Source organism: Myotis nattereri (assembly GCF_964212035.1).
Source record: "Myotis nattereri genome assembly, chromosome: 1".
Taxonomy (NCBI): Eukaryota; Metazoa; Chordata; class Mammalia; order Chiroptera; family Vespertilionidae; genus Myotis; species Myotis nattereri.
This window is the reverse complement of record NC_138075.1, coordinates 149,915,320-149,933,108: the sequence shown is the minus strand read 5'-3', so window position 1 is coordinate 149,933,108 and position 17,789 is coordinate 149,915,320. Positions and strand designations below refer to the sequence as shown.

At 36.1% G+C, this 17,789-nt stretch overlaps 1 protein-coding gene across 8 annotated transcripts in view; it reads right to left on the bottom strand.

Moving 5' to 3' along the window:
- Window positions 1–17,789, bottom strand: part of ZMYND11 (zinc finger MYND-type containing 11) — a 141,156-nt gene that overhangs the window by 33,460 nt on the left and 89,907 nt on the right. For 2 of the 8 annotated variants that reach the window (XM_081098369.1, XM_081098368.1), the window contains one exon: window positions 11,559–11,720. The exons of 5 other annotated variants lie outside the window; for them this stretch is intronic. In XM_081098369.1, the coding sequence (XP_080954495.1) occupies window positions 11,559–11,720 (162 nt within the window). Of the gene's footprint in view, window positions 1–11,558; window positions 11,721–14,347; window positions 14,393–17,789 lie in introns of all 8 variants that reach the window. One more of the 8 variants, XM_081098367.1, reaches the window with a different exon arrangement.

Below are 17,789 nucleotides of genomic sequence, written 5' to 3'. Positions count from 1 at the left end.
TTCTTAGCTCATAAGCAATACAAAAACAGGTGGAAGGCTTGATTTGACCCATGGGCTGTGGTTTGCCAGCCCTTGACTAGACTCTTAAGTTCTGGAAAGCAGGATCCATAATAATCTACCTAATTCAGTGTTCTGTAACCAAGGGCCTGTACACTCTCTAGCACATGGTAAGTGCTAGGTGAATTGAAGTGATGATAGCCATTAGTAACCAAATTCACTGCTTACTACAAAAATATTCAATGCCATTCAACTGACAAGACCCATCCAAAATGTGAAAGAGTTAAGCACACACCCAAGCTGTGCTTGCATATTCTGGCCACTCTAAACCATTTTATTTATTTCTGATGTGTGAACCATTTCATTGCCAGTGGATCAAATATCACCTTTGGCCTCTAACAACCAAAGGCTCATTTAAATATTAATAAATTCACAAATCTGGAGCACTGGTTGAAAAGCAGATTCTTGAGCCTCAGCCCAGAAGCTGTGTTCTAAACAAGTACACCAGGTGATTCTGGTACAGGTTGCCCTGTAAGTTGGTGGAGAAACACTGACCTGCATTTAAATTACCTACACTGTTTGAAGAATTAAGAAACTCCAAGCTCTCTAACTATCTGTAATCACAGAAAAGAATCACCATAAATTTTATCTGCACATAAATTGCCTAGGTTGTTACTGAAATTAGAGGCTCTAAAGTATTATCTACAACCATTTGTAATGATGGAATACAAAGTATACATAACAAACCTCAATGTTTGAGATTTTAAGGGTAGAGCTGGTCTGATGGAAGTACCCCAAAGGCCTACCATTTCTCCTCCAGTATCACTGAGGCCCCTCTTGCCCCATCAACGTCAATCATATTCTAGGACAGTTTTCTAAAAATATACCTACATTCAGTCTTTTTTACTCCCAGCACTGACATTAAAATTAACTCTCCAACATAAGACCTAAAGGTAAGAACATCACACCTACTGCCAGTTCTAATGGTGGAAAACGTGGCTTACTCACTTCTGCATGTGGGATGCACCAAACCACATGGAGTCCCTCTAGCTCTATCCCAAACCTCCCACAACCAATCCAGCAACAGCCATTTGCAGCACTTGAGTTTCTGGTAATAGCTTTTTTAATTTATTTACGTTAAAGGATATAAATTTAAACCTCCCTTAACCTGTCATAAATATGTCTTCTTACAGCTAAAAGTTGGAACTCTGAGGATAATGCAAACTACTAAGAGTGTCATGAAGTGGACACTTGGAGCATGCTAGCAAATGCAGCTCTACTAATAAGGTGTTTCCAGACTTGTTCGTCCAGATTTACAAACAGCACTGAATACTACTCCAACTCTGTATGTATTTATTAATTTTTACAAAGTCAACTCTTTGCTCTGACTGAACTAAGCTATGACTAGTTCAGATAATAAAATCAGCTTTCAGCTTTATAGTAGCCAGTCTAGGGCAGTGGTTCTCAACCTTCATAATACCATGACCCTTTAATACAGGTTCCTCATGTTGTGGTGACCTCCAATTTCATTGTTACAAATTGAATATAATTAAAGCATAGTGATTAATCACAAAGACAATATGTAATTATACATGTGTTTTCCGATAGTCTTAGGTGACCCCTGTGAAAGGGTCGTTCGACCCCCAAAGGGGTCGCGACCCACAGGTTGAGAACTGCTGGTAGGGTGATTTACAAACTATTAAAGCATCTTTAATTGTACAGGTCACAAAACCAACTGATATTGTAAAAATATGTATTATTTCTACATCTACTATATTCACACAAAAATTGCTACAGAGGTGTCATTATGCGTGTCAGAAATTTTACCATTCATTATTAAATGGACTTTGGGGATAATTCTAAGCTCCTTTGTGGCATACTGCAGGGACCAGAGAATAGAAAAGGGACATTCAGGAAAACTTCATGGAACCAGGTTTTGTATCTACTTGTTCCTTCCCTTCTACACAATACTAATCTTTAAAGAAAGAACAAGATTTAAAAAGCAGAGGCAGAATGGCATTCCTCAGTGGAGTAAGCCTTTCCATTCTTTTCTGAAAATAAGTTGCCTGTCTCTGTTTTAAGGTCAAGAAATGAGTATCATTTGTTCTATGCTCACAGAGGCTGACTATCAGCTAATGGGAATACTACCTGCCCACCTGTCCACACCTTCCCCTGGCACCTCATGCATTTGCAGACAGTAAAAGGAAATTGCGCCCTTTGTACTATTTTCAGTTCATCAATACTGGAAACACTAAATAAGCTTTCTATCTAGATTAAGTTGAAACCATCTTGATATAGAGACTATTATTTCCATAATCCCTTAGAGTTAAAAATTCTATTAAGATTCTAAACAAGCCACCAAATACATGTATCACAAAGACCAAATACACTACCACCTAAAACATTTCACACTCATATCCAAGCCTTTCTGACCATAACACTGCTAAATTCATCAAAGGAAGGCAATGAAGAAGACATGGACATTTTTTTCTTGCTTGCTTGGGTCCAGGTAGTTTTGTAAAGAGACTAGAAAACAATACATAAGATTTTACAGTTTTATAACCCAGATCAACTTTTAAAACCCTCTGCATTTATCAATGTTCCCATTACTTTTTCCTCTAGTCAAGGTAGTGATAAATAGTAAAACTGCCTTATAAATTACTTGATTTAGACAAAGATCTTAAAATTAATTTTCTATTTTGCTAGTACAAAGATGATAATTCAGTTGGCTGTAGAAATTATAAAAATATTTATTGTTCATTCATTTTCAATACTATGATTGCCCACCAGTTAAAAAAAAATTCACATCCTCTCAAACATGGCTTCTACTTCTATTTTATTTAAAAACCAAATCTCCATTCCTGATTTGTTAATATGTATCTTGAAGGTAAAGGTACTTACTTTCAAGGTGAAAATATGAATAAATTTCCAACATTAACAAAGGAAGACTGACCAGAAAGTAAGAACAGTTACAGTTTCATAATAAATACATAAGGAATTCATGTTCAAAATATTTTCATTTAGCACTTTATCCTATTTCATTCCGAACATTAAATGGGCATTCTCCTGATTTTGGAATTTAAAAAGAACTCTATTGCCTACATACCCAACAGAATGAAAAATGGATTCAGAAGTAAATTTCTATCACCAGTTTCAAGAAATAGCTTTCATCAATGACCTTTTCTTTAGCTATCTGAACAAAAGTCATGGTGCAAATGACACTAAATATAACTTTACCCAGAACTAAGTTAACATTAGCAAGTCAGTAACATTGATAAGAATCCACTTGATAAAACTCGAGGTGGCTTTCTAATGGTGATTTAGTCTTGGTTTGGTTTTAGTAGACCAGTTAAATTCCTTCATTTTCAGTTGCCTAATGAGTATACTATAAACTGTGTGAAAAAAATATAGTATCTGGGTCTTAACATCCAATTTAAAAGTTAACTTGAAATGCTTTCGATAGACTTCCTTCTGCATATATATCTTTAAATTATTAAGTTTCCTGTAAAATATATATCTTCATTTCAAATATTTTATTTTTTTTTCAAATATTTTCAAGAGAAACTGTAGTAGGAAATGCTTGAAATAGTTCCAATTAATGTGAAAGTAGCACTAAGGTGCACTCTTCCTAAAATCTCTGCAGATACCTGATCAGAGAATCAGGTGCTACAAGTTGGGAAACCTTTTGGTTTTGATGTAGGATCAATATATACATTTTTTAAATTATTAATAAAATTTTTCCACATAGATTCTTCTTAATTTCCTTAGCTACATTTTCTTATTCCTTCATTTTATTAATGGGCTAGGCTGATCACCAATTTGTATATTAACACAATTTAAAAATTTGTGATTCTTAAACAACAAAATGCCATCTGAAATGTGTGTGTGGGGGGGGGGGGGAGGAATATGACTTACACTGACCTATTCATATAAAAGTCACAATAAGTATGTCATAAACGGGATGCAAAGTAAACCAAAGTTTGCTACAGGTTATAAAAAAACTGTAATACAAAAATTTTATGTTATAATACTATCTAATAAAGAGGGAATATGCTAATTGACCCTCACACCATCACAAAGATGGCGGCACCCACAGCCAATAAGGAGGGAATATGCTAACTGACTATCCCGCCCTCAAAGATGGCAGTGCCCACAGCCAATGAAGGAATATGCTAATTGACTGCCACACCCTCAAAGATGGCAGCGCCCACAGCCAATAAGGAGGGAATATACTGACTGCCACACACTCAAAAATGGCGGCGCCCATAGCCACAAGATGATTGACATGAAAGAGCAGTGGTGGGTGATCAGGCCAGCAGGAGGGGATATTTAGGGGTGACCAGGCCAGCAGGGGAGGGCAGTTGGGGACAATCGGGCCGGCAGGGGAGCAGTGAGGTATCGATCAGGCTGGCAGGCAGAAGCAGTTAGGGGCAATCAGGCAGGCAGGCGAGTGGTTAGGAGCCAGCAGTCCCAGATTGTGAGAGGGATGTCTGACTGCCGGCAATCGGACATCCCCTGAGGGGTCCCATATTGGAGAAGGTGCAGGCTAGGCTGAGGAACACACCCCCCCCTCAGTGCACGAATTTTGTGCACCGGGCCTCTTGATAGGCACCAGGCCTATCTAATAAAATACAAAAAGGGTAATTGACGGTACCTTTGCTACGCTTCTCATTGGATAATCAGGGTGATATGCAAATTAACCGCCAACCAAGATGGAGGCCGGCAGCCACGCAGCTGAAGCAAGCAGGAGGCTTGCTTGCTACAGTGTTGGAGGAAGCCAAGGTTCCCCGCCTGTGGCGGCCTAGCTCTGAGCTCCAAAAACAACAAAGTTTCAATTACAGAAGCTAAACAAACCCCAGATACCTGCTTTCAGCAGGATGTGCCTTTAGAGCTGGAGTGAGCAAGAGCCAGCTCTCAGCTCCAGTGACAACAAAGTTTCAATTATAGAAGGTAAATAAATCCCAGAATAAAAAAAGAAAAAAGAAAAAAAGGAGAGGCTGGGAGCTTCAGTCACCAGCCAGCCTGAAAACGGCCCTCAGCCCCTCACCCAGACTGGCCAGGCACCCCAGTGGGGACCCCCACCCTAAAGGGGGTGTGGCCAGCCTGAAAACAGCCATCAGCCCCTCATCCAGGCTGGCCAGGCACCCAAGTGGGACCCCCACCCTGATGTGGAATACCCTTCAGGGCAAACCAGCCGGCCCCCACCTGTGCACCAGGCCTCTATCCTATATAGTAAAAGGGTAATATGCAAACTGACCCTAACAGCAGAAAGACTGGGAATGACTGGTCACTATGACACACACTGACCACCAGGGGGCAGACGCTCAATGCAGGAGCTGCCCTCTGGTGGTCAGTGTGCTCCCACATGGGGGAGCTCTGCTCAGCCACAAGCCAGGCTGATGGCTGCCAGTACAGTGGTGGTGGTGGGAGCCTCTCCTGCCTCCTCAGCAGCGCTAAGGATGTCCGACTGCAGCTTAGGTCTGCTCCCCGCTGGCAAGTGGACATCCCCGAGGGCTGCCGGGTTGCCAGAGGGATGTCTGATTGCCATCTTAGGCCCAATCCCCCGGGGAGCAGGCCTAAGCCAGCAGGTGGTCATCCCCCGAGGGGTCCCAGACTGCGAGAGGGCACAAGCCAGGCTGAGGGACCCCCTCCCCGAGTGCACAAATTTTTGTGCACCGGGCCTCTAGTATAATATAAAAGCCTAAGATAAAAATCTCTGGATGGATTTCACTAGAGCAATATTCCGTTTTAGAGGCCCAAATATGGAAAAGGAGACAAGTACTGTAAGTCGCTGTGGTCTTCCCATTCTAGCTCTTTCTATGTGCTCACAGTAAAGGCACACAATACACAAAATTTTGCTCTCCAATGACATATTTTAGTCCACATAGAAAATTTTCATATATCTGAACCTAAAGGAGCAGTAATATAAATCTAAGTTATGAAAACAAAAATCATTTATGTAAGAAACATGAACATGTTAAAAGAGGATAGAGGAAACAGGGACCCAGGTTCAAAATACAGCTCAAACTTACTTGGCAGGAAAGTGCCAATTATTTTGTTTGACTATATATACTGTTTCTTTCCCTCTAAAGATAATTTGACTTTTTATGAGGTACCAGATTCAAAGCAAATGCAGCATTATCTGATATTATAGCCATCAACCTGCACTACCCTGTATTTTACAGGCACGGCGCAGTGTTTGCTGTATAATCTGCTGTGTATATGAGGGAAAGGAGGGGCAGTGCTGATCTATATCCCTCCTTTAGAATTCTTCCAAGTCCTAACTATAGCTTCATAAGGAGAACAAATGCCAGGCCAGTCATGAGGCAGACATTTTGTACCAAAGATGCTACTCTGGGAGTATAGGCATTTAGAACATGCAGTTCTCAAACAGCACTGTATGATACAATAGGTAGCCATAGCCACATGTGCCAAGTTGAATTCCAATTTCTGGGTCTCACAATAAACATACATAGCTGGAAGTTCCTACTGGACAACACAGATAGAGCATTTCCATCCCCACAGAAAGGTCTCCCAGCAAGTGCTGCTCTAAAAAGCAACATGGTGCTCCAGTCTCAGAGGTGGTCCTAGGGTTTCTTAGGACACATTAATTAACCTGCCTGTATATTAAAAAAATTTCAAGTAGTCATTACTCAAACAGTATCATAATGTTCACCAGCAAGATTGGAGGCCAGCAAACGTGCATAACATGCACACCCATCCCCATATGAATTCGTGTACATACATGCACACATGTACACTTGAACACACAAGAGACATCCATGCATACACAAGATGTGCACACATGCCCCCACCCTCCACAAACACGCCCATGCTTGCACAGACACGCACCACGAAGGTACACACACACACCAGCTATGCATCCATGCGCATGTGTGCTCATACAGACACAACAGACAGACACACACACACACATACACATGTGCACATTGGCTTGTGTACACACCCTGGCCTGTATTCTATAACCACAGCATCAAAGGATAAAATGACTTTGTAATTTGGAAAATACATTTATGAAAGGAAGCAACATTAAAATAATACAGACAGTTGTACCGTATCAAATTAGTAAAAATAAATTGGAAAATACTTTCACGTTGGCATAAATGGGTATAATCTTCTGCAGGACAATTTAGTGATTTTTATCAAAAATTTACATGTGCTTATCCCTTAATTTAAGAATTTCACTTTAATTTATCCTCTGAAGAATAAATTTACTTCTATCTATGAAAGAGATCAGACAGAATTACATAGGTAGAAGGAAATTTATTTTGTCTCTTTTTAAAAAATACAATTGATTACACTGTGTTTTATAGATATATTCTTTAGGCAAATAAAATCTCAAAAGCAATTTTCACTTAAAAGTTAATGTTTTCTATTCCCCCCGCCCCCCTAGAAAATTCATGGCTGTTTCAGGAATATAAAATTCAAATACATCCAAATGTAATGAGAAGACTGCTCTTCAGAGTGGAAAGTGTGGGATGACTCTGAACATAGCAACATGAATGTCCTCTTTGACAGCTAAGTTTCAGTGTGATGTTACTGATTGGACAGGCCAATGGAAGCAATGTAATAAGCACCAGTGGGGCACTGGTTAAATAAATTATGGCACATTATGATACTTAAATAAAAGATTGGGACATTGCTGAATGGAAACAAACTGATTCCATCTAGCGATGTACATAAAACTACATAGATAAGATACAAATGGGTGAGCTCGGAGGGAGGGGCAGGATGGATATCTGTGAGAACATTCACCTATTATGTGACAACATTTCCAGAAATTTTACTTTTTCTTTATCCTCTAAATTACTTGAATTTTTTACAACCAAGTTAAAATAAATATTTTAAGTCTCTCCCCTACCCTTCTTTTTAAACTAATGACATTAGTAACAAGACAGTTTTCAGTAACAAGAATGTGAAACAGTGTGGCTCTGAGTGTCAACCCATGAACCTGGAGGTGATGATTCGACTCCCGGTCAGTGCATATGCCCAGGTTTCCAGCTCAATCCCCAGTAGGAGGCACACAGGAGGCAGCTAATCAATGATTCTCATCAATTATGTTTCTAACTCTCCCTCTCCCTTCCTCTCTCTGAAATCAATAAAAGCATATAAAAACATTTTTTAAAAGTGTGAAAAAGAACAAATTTTCTTCAAAGTAAAATGCTAATCTGATATCTACTACATCCATAAAGTAACAGCTTAATTTTTTTTTAGAAAGGCAAACATTCCAAAGAAATATCCTGAGTTCTGAGATTCTTGAGATTATGAAACCTGATAAAATTATGTTAAATTGAGAAAAATTCCAACCATTACCCTCTTAAAATATTTCATAGTCAGATATTTAAGATAAAGCTGCTTGAGCTGAAGTAACAATAGCTGACTATTCTAAGTGACATTTTAAAATGAATCTTTACATGTACTCTTATTATTTTTTAAAATATATTTTCAATTAGAATTGACATGTTCAGTGACTTTTTCAATACTGAGGGGAAGAGATTATGTAAAAATGAATTAGCCTTCTGTTCGCCATAATTTATTAGAAATGTTTTAAACTTAAATTTTAGATAATAATGGTTGGGGTTCCATCTATATGCTAAGCCTTCACTGAAATTTTGTTCTGGGCATCTATCTTCAAAATTCCTTATTAGCATACTAGTATCTAATTAGTCTATATTTTCCCCAAACATTAATTAAAAAGAAAAACAGAAAAGACTGTTTTTCTGGTTTAGAACCACAGTTCTTAAATTGCAGTCTCTCAGTTCTCTTGGTCCACGAATATTTAAATCTGGTCAGTCACTCTCATGTTAGATTATAAAAAAAAAATGGCTTCAAGTTTTGATGCTTTGTTAAACAACAACAAAAATCAAGCAAAAAATTTTACCTTAAGGATATTTAAAATTCCATTCAAATGTCAAGGCTATTATCACCTCTTCTCCCAGGAAAAGAAGATAACACTAACCTTTTCTTGAAAGTAATAATTAACAATTAAAGTACAATAATTCTAACATAGAAAAAAACTATTTATTTGGAAAGTTTAAAGCCGAAGTTAAAACTCACCACACCCAACCCAGAAAAAGGCCTTTTGAGCCTAACCAACTCACAGTTTATGAAACGAAAGTGTTAACAATTTCTTGTTGAATCATAGCTTCCTTTTCAGGAAGTGTAATTATATCACAACTAGAGGCCCGATGCACGAAGATTCGTGCAAGATGGGCCTTCCTTCCCCTGGCTGCCAGCATTGCCTTCGCTCTGGCCAAAAGCTGCCGTTCCACCTTCCCACACTGCCCAGAGGCCAGGAGAAGCTGGGGCGATGTGGAATGCCTGCGTCGTCACGATGGCAATTATGCAAGCGTCCCATCCCACCTGGCCATGGGCTGCTCGGTGCCTGCATATGCAAATTAACCCACCATCTTTGTTGGGTTGATTTGCATACTCACTCCTGATTGGTGAGTGTCATGAAGGCATGGTCAATTTGCATATTTCTCTTTTATTAGGGTAGATGTGAGACTATCTAGACCAGGGGTGGGCAAACTTTTTGACTTGAGGGCCACAATGGTTTCTTAAACTGGACCAAAGGGCCGGAACAAAAGCATGGATGGAGTGTTTGTGTGAACTAATATAAATTCAAAGTAAACATCATTACATAAAAGGGTACGGTCTTTTTTTTTTAGTTTTATTCATTTCAAATGGGCCGGATCCAGCCCGCGGGCCGTAGTTTGCCCATGGCTGACCTAGACTGACAAAGACAAGTAGAAACCAAGAGGGAAGAAAAGAAAAATAGAATGGGGTAAGCTGAGTTCCATTTTGGTTATCATGTTTCTGTGTGAGCCAGTAAAACTCTCTGAAACTTTTTTTAAAAAAATCATCTAATCAGTAACGAGTAAAGCAAACACATAGAAAATAGAATCTGACAACTTGATGGTGAATTCTAATGGATGAAATATTACACATTTTCTTCAGAGGTATAACTGTTCAATTTCCATTCTTCATGTAAGGAATAAAAAACACATAATAAAGTTTAACCCATCCTTAAAAATCCTAGTGTTACTGTTTAAATTCTTCACTATGAAAATAAGAACTAAATATTAAATATTAAAAAGCTATAGCTATAAAGACACAGGTATGTCCAGCATTGTACTTCTTAAATTCCTGATTCAGTATTTGGTCAGTGACCCCATCTCTTTTATATTTTTATACTGTAATGCTTTCTGTTCTTAAGATCTCATTATTCTTTACTTACTTTAAATTGTTACCAAAAAACAGGAATTAGTTTATAAAATGCACAAATCAGAATATGAGTATTAAATGCAGTTCCCATACCACTAATTACAATAATTTTTGTAGATACATAAATTCTTGGAAGACCTCAAAAAGAAGGTAATCTGCAACCTGAGGCTTTATACTAATATATTCCATTCTAGGGACTTATCACTGCTTATGTAGCATTTAGGCATTTTATTACATCATCATCACACATTATTTTTTAATGTTATCTCAATGGTCTTTTGTCTGCCTATGGAATATGCTGGTAGGGTGCAGTACACTTAAAGTAATACAAAACCATAGGTACTAGGAAAGACTAGAATGTACACTATCTTTTGCTCATTATACTGGCAGAACATGTTTGGCTGAAAACAAAGAGAAGAAAAATTATGAAGACAAATACATTTTTGGAAGAATAAATGAGTATCTAAGTTACTCCAGTATTACAAAGTATATTCACAAACAACTTCAGTAATCTAGGTGATCTGCATAGTTCCAAATAAGTATCTTAATAATTTTAAGTACAAAATAATAGAGGTTACAATCAAGTAATTCACTGCTAATCACCATCACTGCTACATGTAATGCAGTATTAGGTATCACACATCACTCGTATACACACACATACCACATCCTGCAACCAACAATCACAGCATGTATACTTTTCAATGGGGAAATAATATGAATGAAAGTAATTGTGGAAAGTACCTATTTTACCTACCAGCCTATTTCATTCTGCTTTAAATTAGAATGTTTTATATACATACAACTGTCCCACCAATCCACCCTCCGAATGAGTTATAAACAAGAAAGAAACTAACCCATGACGTGACAAAAAAAGGGGCGGGGGAATGTTACATGAATATAAATGAGAAGTAGATACAGAATGTCTCCAACAATGTGCCTTTTTGCTTTGTTTTCTGAGTAGCGAAGAGGACACAACTGAACAGACCTTGGTATGGAAGAGTGTTTCTTAATTCCCAAAGACTATTCATTGAAGGAGTCATACAATCCAGAGGCAAGTGTAAAGTAAGGGAAGAGAGTATATTTTTATATGATTACAACTTTCTAAAATCCAAACCCTGAATATGTCATGTGTTCTGTGATATCCATTTATGAGTGCTCTATGTTTATATATCATCATTTCAGCAGATAACCCCCACCCTCCAGTACTTTATCCATCAACCTGGCACGACCACCTGGGGTATCTTTGTGCAGCTATTGTCAATGAACTCCAACCCTCTGACCAGCACATTAAAGCTCATATAGGTACTCACCCTGCAAACTGGGCACTGCCAGTGACTACTGCTGTCTCTAAGCCTGTACTCATCAGACAAACACTTGGAATGATACACACGAAAACACAGGTCACATATCAACACCTCTCCAGGCAAATGGCATTCAAAACAATACCAGTCATGATTTTCTGTTTCCCAGTCCTACAAAAAATACAAAATAATTTCGTATGACATTTTGTCAATATCTGCAATGACTAAGAACAAAATTGAAACTAAAGTCCATCAGAAGTTAGGCATCATAAACAATTTTAGACATTTTAAAACAAGAGGGAAAAATATCTACAAATTTGCTTCTTTAAATTTTAAATTCTTCCCTAAACAGTATTAATATTCAAAATATCTTAAGGTGATTTGATAGCAAAACCAGTTCAAAAATAAGTCCAAAGCCAATCGTAGTCTAACATTATCTTCACTTTTAAAAAACATAATCTATGGAATGATTTCTTCAATAAACTGAATATCCCAAACAAACATCTATACCTTAGTATTTCAAATAAACAAACCTCTGTTTTGTTCTGCTTTCTAGAAAAATATAGTAAGTACTTAATTAGCTCACTGTTGAAACAGAGAAAATAGTAATAAATGGTGATGCTCACTATTCTTATCTTCTCATCCATGGTATTGGATGCTTTATTGAAAATAACCATTAATCAGAATGTCCATGTTCTGATAGGTTGTCAAATTTTCAGGGTCTGTTGAATTTGGAAAAATAAATTGAAAATGTGAAACTAAAGGTTTAATCACATTCTCCAAAGGACATTGCCACAAAAAAAAAACTTAAAAGGAAGTAGGCTTATTTTCTTACTTGGACTATTCCTGGAAATAAAAGAACATAACTGCAGTAGGTTTTCTTCAACATTTTCTTTTTTGTTACACTCTTTTTATACAGCCAATACCATTTAAACATAACAGGAAGATGTTATAAGTCCTCTTAATTTAGAATTCATTCTTCATAAATGCCACTCTTAGCTTCTGTCAAAAAATACCTGTTAAGAGTGATGGATTCATTCTCAGCTTTCTTTTGTAGATGTGGTAACTAAGTGAACAGTGGTTTAATCCACATTCAGTGTAATCAAGGCCACTGCCAATGATTTCCAAACTTGAATTTCCTGAATTCCAAACTTGGGTACTGCCATCGTTTGTCTTTTTTATAAATCACTGTCTACACTCAGTTTCTGAAACTGAACGGTTTTCTATGTCAATTACTCCCCAATAAGTGGGCTTCAAATACAGCACTGTTTAGCAGCAGTGACTCCTTCAGCGCCTCCGGCTGAAATGTACTAATTACCGCCTGAACATATGACAGGGCTCTATCAACACCTTCAAAAGGGAAGAGAGTCACTAATGTTCCAAAATTCACTTTCAGAGTCATGGCTACAGCACATTGGCAAACTCAGCAAAAATGTAAACTTTTCAGCTTACTTTTTGTTCAGAAATCATGGTCTTCACTGACCAAAGCAATAAAGAAAAACATAACCATTTCTAGTTATTTGCTGCAGATAGATATACTCTGTAAACTTACACTGGAGTAATTTCAGTCAAACTGCTAAACAAATCTTAAGATACTGATGAGACAGAAAACAATGATGTGTGCATGGTAGGAAAAATACCTATCTCACCAAGTTTGACATAGAGGCACTGCAGAGACATAATATATGTAGTGCTTGGCTGTACTAAACAACAGTCACTGTGTATCCATTTCACAATGTTCATATGTAAGCTGCTATTTTAATATTTATATCAAAAATCATTGATAAATTAGGTTTCAGTGGAGATAAGATACTTTGCTCTATTTTGAACTAACAGAACTCTTGCCAAGTTTAAAAGAAAATATTTCAGAATATTTTTTCATAAGTTGTTCAGAAACATCTTTTTGAGGCTTATGTTTAACTCGTTATTAACAAAAGAAAGTGCCAACCTTCATCATTTGAAATTTTTTACATTAATGCATCTTCCTGCAGTTCTTAAAATGGTGATTACTAAGTAAATTAAGAGAAAGCAATAGTATAACTTTGGTGCACAGCTCTAAAGCTCTAGCCTCCCCACTTTACCTCTGCCCCTTTTCTATTCCTATTCTCTCCCATCCCCCCATAAAATGAGATGAAAATGGATCTTTCCTCATTGGGGTGTTCAATAGCAGACCTAGTTTTCATAATAATTACAGAAATAAAAATATAAATCAAATGAAATAAAAGCAGAGAAAATTTGGATATACTATTTACATAAAGGCATATGAATAACTCCATTATCAGATATAAGAGGTATGGTCTGGGAACATACCTGTTCATTCTTTTAATCATAGCAATAGCTGTTTAGAATATACAAAACACGCAGAAGTTCAAAAGTTATTACATTCTAAACCCAGGGCACACTTTTCTGAAATATAAATTATATAAGCATGTTTAAGATAGGCAGAGTTGTCTACAATTTCTCTTTTAGTAAACAGAATTAATTTACATGGTGCTCTAATAATAATGTATGCCCAAAAGCTAATCCTGCATTTTCCTGGATTTTACCAGATGTCACCAACTACTCTCATACAGCCTGATTAGCAGCATAATATGTGAAAAGCCACTTCAATACTTGAAGAAAAATTTTAAAAAGCAAACCTACTAGCAAAAAATCCCCAACTAGAAGCAAAGTAAAGACAATATGGTGTTAATGAACAATTCTAACAAGAGTTAACTAAACTAGCCTAAAGAAAGATAGAAATGTAGTATTTTTTAAAAGCAGATTTAAAGTAAAATAACAGTGCAAAATTAGTTCACCTTGTTTGGGGTTGCTGTCCTGGAGAAAGGCTGCATACTGTAGGCCTTTCAAAATAAAAACAAAATAATCTTGGTCTCTCTACTATAACTTTGCTCAATATCAGGCAATACACAGAGCTAAAGGGATTTCATAGAGGATCAAACTGTTTATTATTTGCTATATGACTTACATTATTTTGCAGATGATATCAACTGATAATCTATGAATGTACTAGTCATGAATAAAAAGACAGTAGCATACAAATTCAAGAGTCATTACTAGTTTAAGAGGAAACTTTTGATACTAACACAAAAGCTACAAATGGACAGAGAAAAATCTTTCTATTTAGAAAGTCATGTGCCAGGAAAGCTATCATAATGTTAGAAAACACTGTATTAACAAATAAACTCGATGCCATTATAAATTTCATTAAGACCATGAATGTGCGTCTTTTTTTTTTTCTGAAACTGATGGACCTTTGAAAGTTGGGAGTGATGAATGTAAACATGGTAAACTCCCTACTTAATTATGGTGAGAAATAGACACAGAATGTCTTCAGAACCTAGTAGAACACATCCCAACATTTAGAAGCAGCCTGCTGCCCTACGTCTCAGTCACCATTTATAGCATTTGATTAAGATTCTGAAGTCAGACTGGCTCAAATCTTGGCTCTAGCACTCACAGGTTATGTTATCTAGGGCAGAATACTTAGCTTCTCTGTGTATTATTTTCTATCTGTAAAATGAACAAAACAATGCCTTGTATATAGATGTTTTGTAAGGATCAATTGAGTTACTATGCTCAGTGAGTTATTAAGATGATCTGCTTGCTATAGTGCACAAAACAGGAATCGACAAGTCACAAAATGATGTGACACTTGTAATTATACATTACGGATTTCTTCAGGACTATAAGCTCATTTTGACAGCTGACTCTCACAACATTTCTGTAAATTAGAGGGACCAAGAAGTATTAAGTCAGTTTAGAGATAACACTAAAGAGAGAGTGTTCATGGGAGAACTGTCTGTAACAAGGGTCTCCTAAACTATAACCCACTCTCATCACATTCAAGAGATTCTAACTTTTAAAGTGATTCCCTATTTATATACAATGAGCAAATAAATCTTAAATTATCAAATATTTGTTTGATGTGTTTTAACATAAATATGACATAAAATTAATTCTCTATAATTCAAAGTTTAATTTAATTCTGTTAATTAATTTAGTTAATCATTGAGAGGTAAGAATGTAATGATTAAATATTTACAGTAATTTTAAATAAGAATATTACAACACTGTTTAGAGAAAAAGAATTTAGACAGAAGGGAAAAAAGCTCTCAATCACTCACACACACACACACACATACACTCTCACGAAGCTGAAAAGAATAAAACAGAATAGCATGACCCAAAATATACTACTGAATAAAATGGACATTCTTTACCACAGCAATAATAATTTCTAGGTGTAAGTACTAGTTTGAATATACATAGAACCACAGTATAACTGGCTGCTCATTAATTAAAAATCACCAAATACTTAATACTTTACTTAGCAAATAAACAATAATTTATATTTGTCTGAAACAGCTAATGGATCATTGGAAAAAATGTGTAGTCTGCACATAATTAACATAAATGTAACAAAATATATTTCACTGAAAAAAAATCAAAGGTATCCCAAGGGCATCCCGCTTTTTATATTTAGGGTATTAAAAACATGATTGATTAATTTATGACAACTATATTTTATAACAAGGAAAATGCAAAGACCCAATTTTTAAAAAAAATCTTACTTCACTATACTATATTTATGAAGTGGGCTGACAGAGTCAAGCTGCTTTGAATTCAGCAAGCTCTCAATATTTTTTTCAAGAACAGAGCAAGGGCACTCCCTGCCATGACTGTTTAATGTTGTGATTTCTGAAGAATAAGACATAAGTCCAATCCTACCTCTTATCAAAAAGATGTGAGCTTAGCTAAGTTTCAATAGGTACACAAGCCACAGCTTCTTTTAGATTGGTCATTCTGAATCAAGATAAGCAGATGATAACAGAGGAAAAAAGTATCTATCTTGCCCCTAAGTTAAGACTAAATCCATTTACACCCAATATAAGATGTTAATCTCTTCAAGAAACCACAAAATATGTACTTTCATCAATTATGCTTCTTTAAAGGTATCAAAACCTTAAATTAATGAAAATAAAAAGCAAAAATATAGATTGAATTCTACCTTTTCATTTAGGCCTGCTTTAAAAGTAGTCTCAGGTCCTGCTTATTGGTGGGACAAGCTTGATTATATGTAAAGTAAGTACTCAAACTGAAGCAGGGCATAATAGTCAAGACTATTATGAGCTCATCTTTGCAGTTGCTCTTGCATCTTACAAAACCAAACTGGTAGAAGGCTTCTAACTGAAAATGCAAGCTGTGGTTCCTACAATGACACGTTATTCTTGAAGTAGTATGAAGTATGAAAAAAGAAATGAGACCCCGAGTTGGGATTTGGCAGGTTAAATAAAAGGAGTAGTTGTTTCATAGCAAATATCATTTTTTTAGACTTTTAAATCATCTTCTATACTGGTGACCAAATTATTTAATGTCAGATCAAAGTATTTGCCAAATAATAGGATAGAGTCATAGCTTTGTGCCAGGAACCATGAATACATTTGGAAATTATCATGTTAATATTAACTGCCTCAAATTCAAAATACATATTTGACATGTAACAATAAATACCTTTATAAGACCGTTCTATCTTTAGTGAGCCCTTAACTCATAAGAAATTGTGTTTATTATAAAAGGAGTTACTAAATACCAAACTTAATTGAGCCGAGAAAATGGTAAAATTTTGCCCAAGAAATGTATTTCTTAAGTTGTTAGACTGAAGGACATTTAATACTGTGATCAAATGTGGATTAAATATAGCTGTTCATGTATATTTATTTCTTTAGAGAAAGCAAATAGTGAAGCAATCTATCAGAACTTGTAATTCTTTTTTAAAAACTAAAAGAAAAAAACCTTGATATATCCAAACATTAAATGGTCAGACATCAGGAAGTTTCCTTCTGTGCCCTGGTCTACTGGCCTTTTACCAATATAATTTCAAAAGTTATGAAAATCATCTCAAATAATTATTTGGATCTGATGAGTGAATACTAATAACATACAAATCTGTAAGTCTAAGATGACCACAGAAAATTTACAAGAGGTTTCCAGATTTAGCAAGTTTGTCATTTTAAAAATTGGTTGGTACATACACTTTTCCTAGTTTATTGATTAATATTTAAGCTAATTATTTAAATTGAGAATGCCTTCATTTTTAATTATTACATTTTTATTCTACTATCTCCAACAAACATATTCAAAATATCACCATAAAGATGCTTATCTCTTGCCTAATTTTATCAGTTTCTCCAAAAGAACTATCACTGTAATAGGCTGCAAATGGTAGTTGAGACTAGC